Source organism: Cyrtonyx montezumae, unplaced genomic scaffold (genome assembly GCF_038088225.1).
Source record: "Cyrtonyx montezumae isolate F1298 unplaced genomic scaffold, pur_monq_1.0 scaffold_11, whole genome shotgun sequence".
Taxonomy (NCBI): Eukaryota; Metazoa; Chordata; class Aves; order Galliformes; family Odontophoridae; genus Cyrtonyx; species Cyrtonyx montezumae.
Window position 1 is genome coordinate 4,166,184 of NW_027071837.1, and position 16,008 is coordinate 4,182,191.

The 16,008-nt window shown below is 49.4% G+C and overlaps 2 protein-coding genes across 3 annotated transcripts in view; one reads left to right on the plus strand and one right to left on the minus strand.

Moving 5' to 3' along the window:
• Positions 1-3,080: 3,080 nt before the first annotated feature.
• On the plus strand, positions 3,081-7,275 carry CD40LG (CD40 ligand). The gene is made up of 6 exons (XM_065729461.1): positions 3,081-3,309; positions 4,381-4,518; positions 5,321-5,366; positions 5,620-5,667; positions 5,864-5,926; positions 6,746-7,275. The coding sequence occupies exons 1-6, from the start codon at positions 3,154-3,156 to the stop codon at positions 7,111-7,113; spliced, it is 819 nt and encodes a 272-aa protein (XP_065585533.1). The 5' UTR covers positions 3,081-3,153; the 3' UTR covers positions 7,114-7,275.
• A 2,887-nt stretch (positions 7,276-10,162) lies between these two features.
• Positions 10,163-16,008, minus strand: part of ARHGEF6 (Rac/Cdc42 guanine nucleotide exchange factor 6) — a 30,530-nt gene continuing 24,684 nt past the window's right edge. For both annotated transcript variants that reach the window (XM_065729454.1, XM_065729453.1), the window contains exons 17-22: positions 15,922-15,942; positions 14,876-14,969; positions 14,291-14,380; positions 13,476-13,575; positions 12,582-12,636; positions 10,163-12,252 (exon numbers count right to left, since the gene is read on the minus strand). In XM_065729454.1, coding sequence (XP_065585526.1) covers positions 12,112-12,252; positions 12,582-12,636; positions 13,476-13,575; positions 14,291-14,380; positions 14,876-14,969; positions 15,922-15,942 — 501 coding nt within the window. In that variant the 3' untranslated portion in view covers positions 10,163-12,111. The remainder of the gene's footprint in view (positions 12,253-12,581; positions 12,637-13,475; positions 13,576-14,290; positions 14,381-14,875; positions 14,970-15,921; positions 15,943-16,008) is intronic.

Genomic DNA, 16,008 nt, shown 5'->3' on the forward strand with positions numbered 1-16,008 from the left:
GGTCATGGTCAGAAGGACTAAATCAGTTTTTTTTCTCATAGGTTCCCTTCTGCATCCCTCCTACAGCATTGCAGGCAAACTCCTTTTGTGACTCAGAATAAAATCCTCCTTCTGAGTGTATTGCTCTTGGTGCTGCACAGCACCTGGCTTTTGTCAAGCCTAACTAGCTGGTGAGGTGAGCAGCAGGTTTTAAAGAGCTAGTTACATGAAACCGCAGCAAGCACCCAAAAAATTCACTCTCTTTTCATCAGCTTTCACCTTGCTGTGCTCAGAACTGCTCCCAGCCTTTGGCAGATCACCAGGGCTTGCAACCGGATATTTTCTTGGTAAACAAAACCGAGTGCAGTGGAGACAATTTGCTGATCAGCGGAAATACTGCAACTAGGTCAGTAGGAATGCAAGTGATGGATCACATTTTCCCATTGTCTCACTCGGGTTGAAGGAACTGTGCCCATGGTTATAGTTATATTCAGAGGGCTGGGGATAACAGAAAACCCTGTTGGTTTCCCAGTGGTGGGATTGTCTCCATGTGCAGGTGAATTTTATCTTCTCTGGGGGAATCCCACAGAGGTAGGTGCTGGGTCCTCCACTGTCCCTCTGGACTGTGCCCCTCTGCTCGCTTATCCAAGTTCCTATGACAGGAAATGTCCAGTGATGCCTAACCATGAGACAACCTGGCTCTGGCAGGAGATGACACGGATTTTGAGCCTCTCACCCGCACCCATGTGGCACAGAACCACCACAGGATGAGGCCAGAGGAGATGGTTGGGGTTGGGTTGCCAACACAACAAAATGTTTTAGTGAAGAAGAGTGGCCAACCTGAACTCCCAATGAGGCGTGCTGACAAACCTCTGCTGGGATCCCCGCTGTCATATTTTCCACGCTGTCTTTTTCGTCAGGGCACCAGTGACTATTGAGGGTGTGTTTCCTGGTTTTCACAGCAAATCAGAGAGCCTCCATCAGCATTTTATGTTGGGGACCCCAAAATGCCTTTCTCCATCCTCGCAGAGCTGCAGGTGTGTGCTGTGGGGCTGGGCTTTCCAGCATTACCTGCAGCTTTCTCTCATCTTGGTGCAATTGTGACAGGTGGTAGTCCAGAAACATCTCTGAAAGAGTTTCATCTTCTGGGGACGGCCAGGGCTCAGGAATAGATGTGCAAAGCATTATTTGCTGCTCTCTGCATCACTCACTGCTGTGGTTTCACACTTTATTGACTGCCTCTGGGTCCTGACACTGAGGATTCGGGGAAAGTATAAAGTGACGACTTCTCGTGCAATTTTTTTTTTTCTCATATGAAGACTTCCTCCAAAAACGGGTATTAAATTTGGAGGAAAGTCTGAAGAACCTTGGAAAATGTCAGTGGTTGCCCTCTGGCCAAGGCATGGGGCGAGGACTTTGGAGAGCAGGTGCTGATGGTTGCTGTGGCCCCCCGTGCCATGGGGTTTCCTTGGGGGCAGCTTCTTCATGGTTTTAATGGCAGACTTCCGTGGCAAGGACAGTTCTGGGAGCTCAGTGTCAGCTCAGAACCCTGCCAGGGACCAGAGCTGGTATTCCCAAAGATAATATCAATTTTAATGCTATGGGGATGGGTTGACAGTTGGATCTGATGATCTTAGAGATCTTTTCCAACCTTAATGGTTTCATGATTCTACGATTCTCTAATTCAGCTCTCCCCTCTGTGCAAGAAGGTGACAGAGTCAGCATAGCAAGAGGGCACAGGACCCCAGAGATCCACCAGTCCACCAGCCCCTGCATTGCTGCCAGCCAAGACCTGGGCACTGTCACACATTTATGATCTGTGTTATATTTGGTTATATTTGGGTTATTTGGCTATATTTAGGAACACAGTGACCTGCCAAGGTCAAACACTGACTGGGTTGCAAAGATGTTTGTGCTTTGCTACCAGGGCTTGCATTTGCAGCTAAGAACACCCTAACCACACAGTACAGGATGTGAGAGAGTGGGTAGATAGCAAAAGCGAGCGCTGGAGCCCATCCTGCTGTGCTGTGCAGCCCCATGGCACTGGGAGCCTTCCTCTGCTGTCACTGTAGGTGAGCAGCCCTGCTTGGCACCACCCTGCTTCTGGCAGGATCCGGCCCTTTAATTGCTGTGTGCACATCTGATAAGAGCATTGCCTTCAGCCTGTTTCTTTCAAAACAACTTTGCATGATGGTTTGATCACCTCAACCCCCCCCCCCCCCCGTGCAGGCAGTCCAACTTCATCCCCTTTGCTCTGGCATGGAGCAAAGACAGTCTGTGGTGGAGAACTGTGGTTGGTAGCAGTGCCCAGAGACCCCAGCAATCCTTTCCATGCCCAGATGCGTGTTAGCAACAGCAGCAGAGACTGAAGATGCTTATGCCTGTGGTTGCAGAGTGAGAACTTCACTGTGACAGTGGAAAAACTGCTCAAAATATGTCTTTCCAAACTGAAGGCCAAACATCAAGACCTAAAGTGTCCAGGAGCATGAAGCCATGCCCACACTGCTGTCCAGGAGCATGAAGCCATGCCCACACTGTGGTCCTAGTGCCCACAAAGAGGTCTCTTTCCCCAGGAGCATCCATCCTAACCCTACCCGGGGAGACTTCACCTATGTGGGACACAAGGGAAGGACAGGAACCAGCACAACCCATCTGCCTCCCCCTCGGTGTTGCAAAATTGTCCTCTTCATGAAGGAAACAGAATAGAAAGCCTTTCTTTCCATTTCGAGAAACAAATGACTTCCAAAGAGCTTCCTAGTGCCTGGCAGCCCCCACCACAATTCAGCGATAGTGCCCATTGACTCATGGCCTACACTGCTCTGAAGATGACTAGTCATGAAGCATTCATCCACAATAGGAAAAAAAAAAAAACAACGCTGGGGCAAAACCAGGAGTGTTTCAGAGGCAGATATGAATATTCAGAATAAGAATTGCTACCTGCTTCTGGTAGGACGGTAGGAAAAAGTATGGAAGTGCACCAGAGAAGAAAGTCTAAGCAACCTCCTTTTTTTGTTGTGGGAGACAGTGGTGAACAAACCTACCCACTACGAAGGTTTTTTTCCAGGAAGTGTAGGTTGCTGCAAACTATCCCTTGAGCAGCGGCTGCTCACACAACAGTTCTCATGCTACTTGCAAGCAGCTCATTTGCAGGAGCACCAGCACCGTGCCCGGAGGATGAATGAAGCCTACAGCTCTGCAGCACCCCGACCCATGGGCAGCACCTCTCCCAGCACCATGAAAATGTTTATGTGCTTCCTCGCTGTATTTATGGTGGTACAGACCATTGGGACTGTACTCTTCTGTTTATATCTTCACATGAAGATGGATAAGGTAAGTCTAGAAATAAGGTTGTCTCTGATGGATTGCTAACACCATTTGTCTTCAGCACGGAGAAAGCTGGTCACCCAGAGGAGGAACATGGGGCAAGATGCTGCTTGCCGCTGGACTGATACAGCAATGGGGTTTATACACCCATGTTCTTGTTTCTGCTCTAACTTGCCACTAAGAGAAGATGTGCACAGATGAAGAGAGCTGTTCCCCTCATTAACAAAGTGAGAATGGATCAGTAAAGAGGAGCTGCTAAGAGCAAACCTGGCAGAAGTGGCCAACCTGGGTGAACTAGGGGGGGCTGTCCTAGCCTTCAGGCTCCTGGTGGTCACGCTGGTGCCAGGACACTCATCAGGAGGATAAGGGAGTCAGGAAAGGAAATTTCTCAAGGTCGGGCTGGACGGGGCTCTGAGCACCTGATGGAGCTGTAATGTCCCTGTTTATTACAGAGGAGTTGGACGAGATGACCTTTAGAGATCTCTTCCCACTCAAACAATTCTCTGATTCTGGGATTCTTTCTGCTTTGGGAAAACAAACAGTGGTTCTGAATACTTTGCCCTTTTAGATGGAAGCTGCCTAATGTCCATAATCCTGTCCCACACGTGGGACAACGCTTAGCAAAAACTGAAAAACCGAAGAGCTCTTTTTGAAGTTGCTGTGACTGCAGCAGCACTGCACAACGCTTAAAATCACCAACCTAAAACTATTTCCCCCCCAAAGCAGAAAACGTGTAAACTACAGAAATGGAATATATCTTAAACACAGAATGCAGATGCAAAGATAAGACTGATATTAATGGCATTTAAATGTGTCGTCCTGATCTAAATTAAGATGCAAGTGGGTGACAGCCTGGGGCGTGGGCTTCCTGGCCAAGCAAAGTGGGGCAGCTCCAGGCCGGGGCACCTGCCCTGTGGATTTTGCTGGCGCTTGGTGGGAGCAATTGATGTCTCTCTCCTCCCCATGCTGAGTGATGACCACTGGCCTTCCCAGGCTGCTGATTTGGAGGGGACACCTCCTGCCTGCATTTCCCAGTAGCAACCCGTTGACCCTCTCTCTTCTCTCCCCCACCGGCAGATGGAAGAGGTGTTGAGTTTAAATGAAGATTACATCTTCCTGAGGAAAGTGCAGAAATGTCAGACGGGAGAAGGTCAGAAGTCGACGTTATTGGACTGTGAAAAAGTTCTAAAAGGTTTCCAGGACCTTCAGTGCAAGGTAGATGGCTGCTGGGTGGATACAGCCCCTGCTGAAGGTGGAGGGAGGCTCCCAGGCACACACAAAGCACCACCCAAAGCCTTCTTGAAAACCATGGGTGTTCTTAATCTTGGGGCTACAGAACAAGAGCTCTTTTTTATACCTTTTTTTGAAGTGATATTTTTACATTATTGATGTCAATGAAAGATCCATTTTTAATTCAAAGTGTGGCCGGAGCATGACCAACTGCAGCATCCAAGGCGGGATGGGATGGAGCTGCCACCCGGCTGAGCTCCATCATGGCCTGAAAAACGTTGTTCTGCTGTCTTCCAGCTTGCACAGCTGTTGTGTGGGTGGGAAGGAGGATGTCAGGAGCACTGTCATGCTCAGGCATTAATGACAGTGCATGGCTTGAACCAGCTGGAGTGAGTCCAGAGAGGAGCAGGAGGAGGATGCAATTCAAAAGCCTCCCCACGGCTAAAGGAAATCGCCTCCATCTACTGCAGAGGCTTGTCATGTTTGGGTGCAGAAGTGCCACATTGCAGAGCATTTTAATTGCATATTTTTTAATGTAAAGGCCTAAGACCAAAAGCTCTGCATCCCCTATGATACAAAGAATAGGGCAGCCCACCCAATGCTGGGAAGGTGCTCGGGGCCGTGACAGATTCTGGTACTTTCTGATGTTACCAAACACATGTTGTCCAGAGCATCCTTTATACACAGACTTTAATGGAATTTGATTCATACATCTTAAAATAGTGCATTTATTTAAAAGAATGTAAGGATATATGTCTTCAAGTATATATTTTTGCTGTTGTTGCAGGATAGAGCAGCCAAGGAGGAGTCACCAAAATTTGAAATGCACAGAGGTGAGTGTCCTGGTGCTGCTGGAGGGGATAGAGATGAGCAGGGGGCAGTGGGCAGGGGACAGGGGACAGGGTTGTGTCCCGTGGTGCCCATGGTGGGGTCTGCTGGGAACAGAAAAACATCTCCATGGGGTGGGACCGTGTGTGACTTGGGTTTGGCAGAGACCTGGCTGTGGCTGTCTTGCCAAGACACTGCATTGCCCTAAGCTGATGAAAACAAACCCGAAATTAAATCTTTGGCCTTTTCTCCTTGCAGGCCACGAGCATCCCCACTTGAAGAGCAGGAATGAGACATCCGTAGCAGGTAAGGAGTTAACACACCCAGGTCATGTCATTACTGAGCAGAGGCCTGACCCTGCCTCACTCAAAAGGGGAGGGGGCTTTACAAACTGCCCCTGGGCTGGATGTGCACCATGGAAAAGCCACAGGGGCGGGAGGTGCTGGGTTGTGGGGACAGGGCAGTGCTGGGCACCAGTAACACTGGTGTTTCTGAATTGCAGAGGAGAAGAGGCAGCCGATCGCAACACACCTGGCAGGGGTGAAGAGCAGCGGGCCAGTGCCAGGTAAGGCAAGGCTTGTGGCTTTGTCCCCAGCACGGTGCTAGCTAGGTGCCATCCCACAAGGCTCACTGAGGTCAATAAGAGTTTGCAGGGTCAGCCTCTCAACCTCGCATGGACTCCTCAATCAGAGCATGTTTGATTTAATTCTGGAGTAACTGCCGGTAATCGGCAACTGCTCTTTCCATCTCTGACGCAGCAATTCACGCAGAGCTCGGTGTACCTGTGGAAAGCTCTGTTTTAGATAAGATCAAAGAATCAAGATGCTCGTTGCATTTTGAAACTCCCTGTTGGAGTGCTTGTTGCAATTAATTACAAAGCTGACCTGGTCTCTGCAACTCAGCAGTGGGAGGCAGAGGAGATGTCCCGATGGGAGATCATGTCCACGAGCTGCTCCAAGGACACCACTCATGCCCCAGAAGTTTCAGAGGCAGCAGCTATGCAGGGTGGGCAGAGCTCCTGGAGGTGGGAGCAGCACCAAGCCCAGGAGATGTTCATTTTTGCACCTCCTCATAGAATTCTTACCTCTGCCCCAAGCACTGATGTTTAAGGTCACTTCCAATCCAAGCCAGACTATGATTCTATGATTTCCACGTGGTTGGATGAAGGAAACAAAGTCCTCCTCTGTTCACATCAATGTAAGGGTTTGTGTCTGGCCAGCAACAAGAAATAGGGTTAACTGCATCTCAGCTTCAGGATGGGAATCTGTCCCATGGTTTGGGGTCCTGGGGTGGACAGGAACCTTCTCCTGCCCATGGAGCTGTCCCCAAAAATCAGCCTCCTAGGCGAGATTATCCCAGCTCAACAGCCATATTTTCTCCCCAGTGCTGGAGTGGAAGACGACAAGCTATGCCCCGACGAACAGCTTGATAACCTACCACGGGGGGAAGCTGAAGGTGGAGAAAGCAGGCCTCTACTACATCTACTCACAAGTCAGCTTCTGCACCAAGGCAGCGGCTTCGGCGCCGTTCACCCTCTATATTTATTTGTACCTCCCCATGGAAGAGGACCGGCTCCTGATGAAGGGACTTGACACGCACAGCACTTCCACAGCTCTCTGTGAGCTCCAGTCCATCCGGGAAGGCGGCGTCTTTGAGCTGCGGGAGGGTGACATGGTCTTCGTCAATGTGACGGACTCAACGCTAGTGAACCCCAACCCTGGCAACACCTACTTTGGCATGTTCAGGCTGTAGAGAGAAGGGGCCCAGCCATACCGTTGAGCCAAGGGGCTTTCCCTGTTTCCCGTATTTATGTTCCTCTGCCTCTTTGTTGTTCTTGTTTCTTAATTTGTATATGTTTTTATTTATTGATGAGGGCCAAGGGGCCCTGAGAACAGGAAAGGAAAAAAGTTTGAAGCTGTTGTTGTCTGTGCATTTTTTCTTTCCTTGACAGGGTTGTGTATCAGATCCACCATGCCCTGCTCTGCTGGCCACTTTGTGCCCCACTATTTAGCAAACTCCATCAATGCTCTTTCTTTCTTACCACTATAGGATGGCTCAGGGCACCCCAGCCATGCTAGGTTTGTGCATATCTCCTGTAACCATCTACTTACAGAACACCAACGGAAAAAAAACCCACAAAAAAACCATTAAAAGGCTGAAGAACTCCTCTAAAGGAACTGATCAGCCAGGCACTGTCCATATGTGTTGGCTGTTGGTGATACATTATTGCCACCCCAAATGTATTATGCTGAGAGCCCCTTTTTTCCTCCCATAGCTGCCTACAGGACTCAGTCTTTTTGCTCAGTGTGGCCAAATTTGGGCTGGTTGAAATTCACCCATCATCAAAAACACTGTTGGTGCCTGGAGGTGGTTGCTGATTTCAGCTCAGAGCTCTTGTAGGGCGTTGGTGCTGCTCTGATTTTGGTGAACCAAATTTGCCCATGAGAATGCTCTCTTGCCAGGTAGAGAGCTCCCGTGGAAAGGGCATGGCCACCGTGGTCAGGTTTGGACCTGCTACCCCTCTCTAGCTGTCTTCCATGGGAGCAGGACCAAGAAAGCACTAGGGTAGCAGGAGCACAAAGTGATGCATAAAGACTGGGAACGCTCCTGGAGGCAACAGGTCTGCAAGTGGAGGAGATATTAGATCTGGGTGCTCCTCAGGGTTTGTGCAGCATGGGGCTGTGGACCTGGTACTGCTGCAGTGCTCGAGCACAGTGCTGCTAGGTCGAGCATATCAGTGGTGAGTGCCCATTACTGCCTGCACAAAGTCAGGGCAGGATTGCTCTGCCGCCTGGTTTCGCTATAATTCAATTTGCAGTTTGGTGGCTGTTCTCCAAAGCTGCATAACTTTGTCTGAGAACGGAGCGTTCTTGTACCATGCCATGTATAAAAACTATTTATTTAACTTGAGCTAAAACTGCCTCATCTTTATGGACAGAGGGACTAACCCAAAGTGCATGGGAAACTGCACAGCGTGAAGGAGAGGCATGTGGCTGCGGCTGTGTTTTGCAGTGGATTTTGACATTTGGGGTCTCCCTGAGCACATCATGCAGGCTGCACAGCACCACCAAAGCAAGCACCCCACAGCTGCAATGGGCTTTGCACAGTGTCATGTCCCATGGCTGGGGGTTTTTATCTCCTTTGAATGCTGCTGGCCCTTCCATTATGACCTCCTGGTGTCATGCACAGGGTCTGGGGATCAACAGGGCATCAGGACAGAGCAGGAGACACAATGGGGACAGCTGTCCCCAAATGCACTGGGACACATTGGAGATGCAGGGCAGGGCTGGGTGCATTCCAAGCAACGGCAGGAGGGCAGCAAGGCAGCATGAGGTGCAGCTGGAGGGTCTTGTTTAGGGAATTTATAGCACCTGGCTGGAAGAGGGCTTCTGCTTGTGCCTGGGTGATGCAGGGTTCTGTTTCTTGCTTTGTAACAGGGGAATGGGATGGTGTGGTGCTGTGCATGTGGTCAGAGCCTGTAGGGATCTGGGTGGGGAGCTCAGTGCTCTCAGGAGTAGAGGTGCTGCTGGGCTGGAAAGCTGTTAAATGCCATCTCTCTCTTCCAGTGAGTCTCCTAGCCTCGCACCGCTGCCTTTTCTGGGGCTCTCGTTTCTTCACTTGCCAAAAATAGTCTGTGGGATGCTGATGAGAGGCTGCACGTGGGAGGGGAGGCGATGCATGTGTCACCATCCAGCTGCCAGGATCAGCCTGTGGCCTTCTCCTGGGCTGCTTTGTTCTCCTCCCCTCCACAGTGCTGCAGCTTTCCTCTCCACGTGGAAAGTTTGAAGGTCATCAGTACAGTGATTTTTCCCTCACTGCAGGGCCCCGCCATCACTTATTGGGCTGTGGAATTTACAGTTCCTAAGCTGATTGTTCTTCTTCCTGAGTGAAAAAGGGCTGAGGAGAAGATGAATACAACGGGCACATTGAAGGCAGCTGCCCTGGCACCAGATGGGCACCTCCCAGGCTGCCCCAGCCACACCAGGTTCTGACTGAACACATTAAGCTGCTTTTTGGGTCTGTTCTCACACTGATGGCTTTTGGTGCCCAGCTCTGTTGCCTGGAGGATGCTGGTGCTGCCTGTGTGATTTTGTTCGTGCAAAGAGGATGCGTGGGACTGAGAGAAGGGAACAAATGGGGTCCATATTCAGTAGAGAGTGGCGGGATTCTGGTTAAGACCTGGATTTGGCCTCATGAAGACATGGGAGGGGAGGTGCTTCCTCCAAAATGAGCTGAGGGTTGCTTTGTCCTTGCTCTCCTGGTTGTGCCAAGGGACACTTGGGTCTGGATGTGGCACTGCTCTGTCTGAGTGTCCCACCAAAGAGTTAACGATAGCAGCGTGCAGGAGGGGATTTGTCCAAGAGGTAGACCAAAGGAAATCCTGTCACCACACCTTATCCCCAGAAAAAAAAGGTAATGTAGCAACCAGAGAAAAAGAAAAAAAATCAAACAGGCAGGAAGTGACTTAACTACAGCAACCGAGCAGTGAGATGGAGGAGAGCTTGTCTCCATAGATCATTCCTTCCAATGGGACACAACTGGGGCTCAAGGGATGGAAACGCATCTTCCTGCCCCAGCACCAGTGGGGAATGACCCCACAAACACCATGGTGACCATCCACACCAGCATTTTCCTGGTGTCTAGTGGGTCAGTGGGCAGAACCCTTTTCTCTGAAACAAGGGATGCCCAAGGCAAGTGCTGCTGTACTTGCTGAGTGCTCAGCAGGTTTTCACGTTGCACCAACCTGCTTCCCTGGGTGCGGCCCCAGAGAGAGGGGAGATGGACACAAAGAACTAGGAAGTGATTTTTATCCTTTATTTGTTGAAAATGTCAATTAAAAAACTGTCCAAAATAAAAACATGTTAGAAAAGTTGAACTTGCACAAGTAGTTACAGTAAATAAACCTACGTGACAAAGATAAACTGGAAGGCAGCTGACACAACATCCATCTAAAGACAGACTCACTGGAACCTATTTACAAAGCACTGTAAACAAAGTAAATGTGGAAACATTGCTGTCCATCCAACATGGCTTCTTTTCCTTTTTATTTTTATATATTTTTTGGCTTCTAGCTCTGGACAAATGCCTGATCCAACTTGTCCCAGTGCTCCCTCCATCACCTTACATCTTATAAACATGCATATGTACACATCATGGGTTTCAGCTAGACCATGGACAGCAGGGGAACGTTTCTACCCTCTCTGAGGTGTACAAACGGCCCTTGGTTTCCTCCTTGTGCTGACTGCACAGCCCCAGCCCAGCCCACGTTTGGGTATGACAGTGCTGGGGTGGACAGAGGTGCAGTCAAGCCAGCATGTGCAGGAAGGTGGGTATGCTGGGAAATGGCTCACCCAGCACGGCAGGGTCCAGCTCTCCCTAAACACCGTTTGCCACATTCTGCCTGAATTTTATTTGCAAGGAGGGAGTTGTAATTATTGCCTCTATTATATCCTTCATGACCAGCGTAGGACTATAAGGAGCAGCGGTGTGGCTGCGTGCACAGGGACCGTGCTGCCCTGTGATAGACTGAAGACTTATCATTAACAGAAGGTTAATTGTACAATGCTGCTAAGGAAGGGAGGAAAACATCAGTTACAAACTAGAGTGTAATGCCAAATAAGGTGAAGATAACTGATACATATGCATGTTGTCTGTGTGCAGTGTTTGAGGAACTGTGCAGGGATCTGAGAGGTGCTGCACGTCCTTGCCCCAGGGGCATTCCAGCTCTTGTCAAAGCCTAAATATAAATGCCTTTCCTATCCCAGAAGTTCCTTTTTCCTTTAATGAAAGCCCCTTTGGAGCCATGGGGGAGAAGCGGCCGTCCTGGCCCTCGGGCAGGAGCCTAATGTGGGCAGATGGGATCAGGGGACGAGCATATCTGGGGGCTGTTTTTGCTGTCAAGCAGTGTTTGCATTTCATACGGAGAAAAGCACGTCCTGCGAGGGGAAGCACAGCAAAACTATAAACTCATATAATATGTGGACACTCCAAGGGCAAATAAAGCAGGGGGTAAGAGTTTCAGGTCATGCTTAAGAAAAGGGGGTGGGGGCATTACCTGTTGTGCTAACAACGAGCTGTAAGGAGGCAGTACTGTGCAACACACCTTCCCATGTGCTCTGACAGGTGCTCCAGGTTTGACTTCCCCAAGGAGTTAAAACGTCTTTGTGTTAATTGCATGTTCTAATCAGCATCGAGGTCACACGGGAACTGCAGTAGTGCTGGGCTCTGGTTCACTACAGTCAACTAATGGGGAAAAAGAAGGTGGATGGGAATAGCTTCCCCAGTCGTGATTATCTAAAAAAGGAGCACGGTGCTTTTTGGTTTCTGCTCATTGCTAACTCGATAATGTTTTCATTCAATAAATAGGTACTGGTGCTTTTGAAGAGAATGAAATCATCAAGAAGTGCTTAAGCTTCATCAGGGAAACTGCTGCCAGACCCTCCATGAGTGGCAGTCACTGGCACAGGCTGGATTTGCTCCAGCAGTGGTCCGATGAGGTATCAGCTGCTGCAGATGGATTGTGAATCAGGGACCGCTTGCTGACTGCTTGAGCTGTGACTGATTGCTCGCTTGCTTTATTTCCCTATTGGATGGAAGAAAGACTATTTTTTTCTTTTCTTTTTTCTTTTTTCTTTTTTTTTTAACAAAATTCCCCAAACCAACAAAACGAGGAGCAAGAAGAGGCGAAAGATCCAGTTCTGCTTCCCAAAAAACACCTGAGGTCACACTGCCAGCAGCTTCTCCCCAAGCTCAGGCGATCAGTGATGACTTGCGCCCTGGCTCCTCCCTGCTGCACTCGTCTGTCTGCTTCAGCAGCCGCCGCACCAGCTTCTCCAGGTCCTTCCGGGACTTCAGCTCTTCCTCCAAACACTGCTTCATCCTTTTGTTCTCCTATGAAGCAGAAAAACAAAGGAAGAAAGGGGTGGTTAATGCCCACGTGCTCAATGTGGTGAGGAGCTTCTGCACGCCTGGCTGCTCCACGAGCCGAGGTGACAAGGTGACAAGGTGACCAGGGACATGAGGCACGTGTGACAAAGTGCCAGCATCTCTGCAGGTTTGGGAGATGAACCACATGGGCTATTTGGGGCCCAGTTTGTTCAAGCAGACCCTCAGCACTGGCAGAAGGGCACAGCAGCAGCAGTGTGTCCGCAGCTGCAGGATGGGACCAGGTGAGATTTCTGGACATCACCTGGCTGAGTCACAGTACAGACTGCAATTACCTGCTTCAGTTCCTTCACTTCATCTTTCAGTGCATAAACTGTGTCAACAAGGCTCCTGCAACAAGAATGCAAGAAAACAGAAATCAAATGAAAACATAAAGAGCTGAAGTGCAGTAACACAGCAGCAGTACTGGGAGCTCGGTGACTGAGGCTCTGGTGCTTCCATCTCCTGCTTTTCTCTTTCCTTTGTATTTTCTATTTCTCCATTATAAGCATTGCATGGACAACTGCTGCCATGGAGGTCACTCTGGAAGCACAGCCCAGGAGCATTGATAGACCATCAGTCAAAAATCCATGACTCTCTTCTCAAAACTAAAAAAAAAAAAAAAGACAAGCCAAACCAACCCTGCTTTGCTGTCTTGAAGTTATCAGCAAGGTCTGTGGTTTGGCTTCCTTGTTTATGCTGCTGCAAAAAAAATAATAACAATTTCTTTGTTTTTTAAACTGCAGCCTTTCTTACAATGCAGCCCCGAATCCTCCAGGCTGTGCTGCAAAAAGCAAACCTGGAAAGAATGCACTTCTTGGGTGAGAAGAGGAGGGGGCCAATGCTACCACCCCAAGTGCTGAAGCTATGGAGCAGGCTGGGAGCACTGGGGCAGCACTCTGAGGGGCAGCAGCAGACCGCAGTGTCCGCAGTTGAAAAATTAAAAACAAACAACAAAACCACTTGTTTTGTTCTGCCCTCCCTGACCCAGTTCACTACACCCAGAGGAGTGCTGGGACTCGACACATTGGCTCCCAGGACCTGTGTCTGGGCTCCCAGGGGGACACAGCCATCACTGAGATGCTGGGAATGCGGCTCTGTTCTTATAAAGGAAGAAAATAACCACTGGAAGAGCCCGGTGCTCCTGGGACAAGGCAGCAGCCAAGCCAGGGGCCTGCAGCCTCACTTACTTTTCCTCCGTGACAGTCTGACCATTGCTCCTCGTTTCCTCGATGATGATTTTCTCCTCCTCAGGCAGAAGGACTTGGGGGATGGAGTCCTTACGGGAGCCTGTGTGCAAGAAGTGCTCATCAGGAAGAAAAAGGGAGACCTTTCCTGAAGCCCACTGCAGAGGCAGCACAGCCAACACAGCCCTGGAAGGATGAAACAGGGGCTGGGTGTGCTGCCAAGTGAGAGCCAGCTTCCAGGAGCACTCAGGGCACCCAAAGCTCCATTGTTACTTATAAATGAAATGCCTCAGTGAGGGTCAGGAGCTCTCCGAAGAACAGTCTCCCTTTCACAAATGTGCCATTATTTGATAGTTCAGTGATTTAATTTGACATCTTACCAGCAGTGATAAATAGTTTTATTTCCAGAGTTGAAGATGTGAGATAGGTTCTTATGAAGCAGCCCGTTCTTAAATACGCAGCTGATGGAGAGATAATATTCATGCTTCCTTTCTAAAGCTACATGCAACCTGAGATTAGCATCAGGTTTTCAGTGCTGACAGCCACAGGCACTGACTAGGGTTGTTTAATTCCTAACGAGTGCTGGAGATGTAGCTGCATCTCATCTGCCCTCCTATCTGCTCATTCTCTGTGTTTAGAAGAAAAACAATGGTAACTAAACCACTGGGTAGATGAAGCTCCCTTATCTCGATGATAGAACACCACACAGTTTCCTAACATGAGTCTCACTGCTCACTGATGTAACAAGCTGTTTTTTTCCCAGAGGGTTATCAGTGTTACAGGCAGAAGGAGCATTCAAGAACCCATTGTGTGCCCACCTGAGCTGAGTGCCTGCTGGAAGCCCGCCCCGGTGCAGTATGCCTCGATCACCTTCAGGATCTGAGCATCTTCCTCCAGTGCAGCAGTACCTGGAACACAGCACGGACATCAGGTGCTGCAAAAGCTCTGAGTTCACCTCTCCCAGCCTCTGAGCAAGACAGTGTTGTTTCCCTGACTGACAGCGTTGGGACTTTCCCTAATTCCCTTCTGAGCTCCTCCACATGTTCCAGCCTTTGTAACATCCTGTGACACTGAGCACCATGACTAAATGGTGTGAAGACACACTTCTTGCTGCCTATCAGAACTCGGGGTTAGTGCAGCATCTCACTACCTGCAAGCAGCTCCTTGGCTTTGTGGCCACAGTGAGCCACCCACAGCCATGTGGCCTCGTGGTGGGAGTCACACTGAGGGCCACGGTGCTGCCCAAGGCCCCAGCTCAGGGTCTGCACACAGCTGGAGCCCCAGCAGCACACGGGCTTGCTGCCACGCTGCATCCTGCAAGGTAAGAAAGGCCCTTCTCAAAGGTCCATGGAGACTGTTGAGCTCAAACCTCAGAAAAGAAGAGAAAAAGAATCAGCGCTTACTTTTCCTAATAACAAACTCTTCATCTGATGCTTTTCTCTCCGTTTTCCTTTTTGGGAGAAACTTCTTCATGGTTTTTGGGCTTTTGCTGGAGTCCTATAGGGAAACAGAGTGTTGTGTTTAACCAGCACCAAAGGCAGCTCCAGGAGCAGAGCAGCTCAGGCTGGATGCAGCTATCCATGCTACGCACAAAGCATTACACAACTACAAAGCAGACAATGACAGCGCTGGGAGAAATGGTGCTTTTTCTTTTCCCGTGTACAGCTCTGTGGCCACTGCTCCCTCAAACAGAGCTGGGAATTCATGGAATCATTCAAGTTGGAAAAGACCACCAAGATCCCCAAATGAAGCCCCAACCCATCCCACCATGCCTGTAACCATGTCCCTCAGTGCCGCATGCCCATGGTTCTGGGACATCTCCAGGGACAGTGATCCCATCACTTCACTGAGTAGAAACGTTTCCTAATTGCAACTGCAGGTCTGGGACAGGACACACTCCTTTAGCAGATAACCCTCAGCTAACAGCCTTTGGCCAAAGAACTCAGCCACATTCTCAGCGCTTTGTGTTTGCTTATCAGCTCTGCGGCCTTGGTCAGAGAACTTTAAAATACCGTTTATTTCCTTGATGCAACTTGATTTCCAATTCAAAAATATAATTGGCGAAAGACATTGCTTCTCAATGCACAGAGAGTACAAATACCCCCCAGCACACACAGGGCACAAACGCACACACAGTTAGTGTTTGCTGCGGCTCTGCGAGGAAGGAATGCTCCTTCACTGAGTTACACGTCTTGCTGATTAGGAATTAGTATATTAATAGGTTACATGCAATTCCAGTTTTGAGGAACGATGAGGCATGCCAGGAAGTTTTAGTACCAGACTCCTAAATCCTTCTTGAGAGATCTCTCAACATTTGCCAATTGCCACTGACTCTCGTGTTAAGATACAGACACAGCCAGGCAAAACGAGGGTTGTGCAAGCAAAAGAAGCAGGAACAGCACCAAGCAGTCTTTGCCACGACAAGCCAAAGAGATGTATCTACCCTTACCTTCAAGATATAAGACATCCTCTACAATGAATATGCAAAGAAAGAGAAGATGAGTGTGAGAGACTGATGGTTTTACTGAGTCCATTA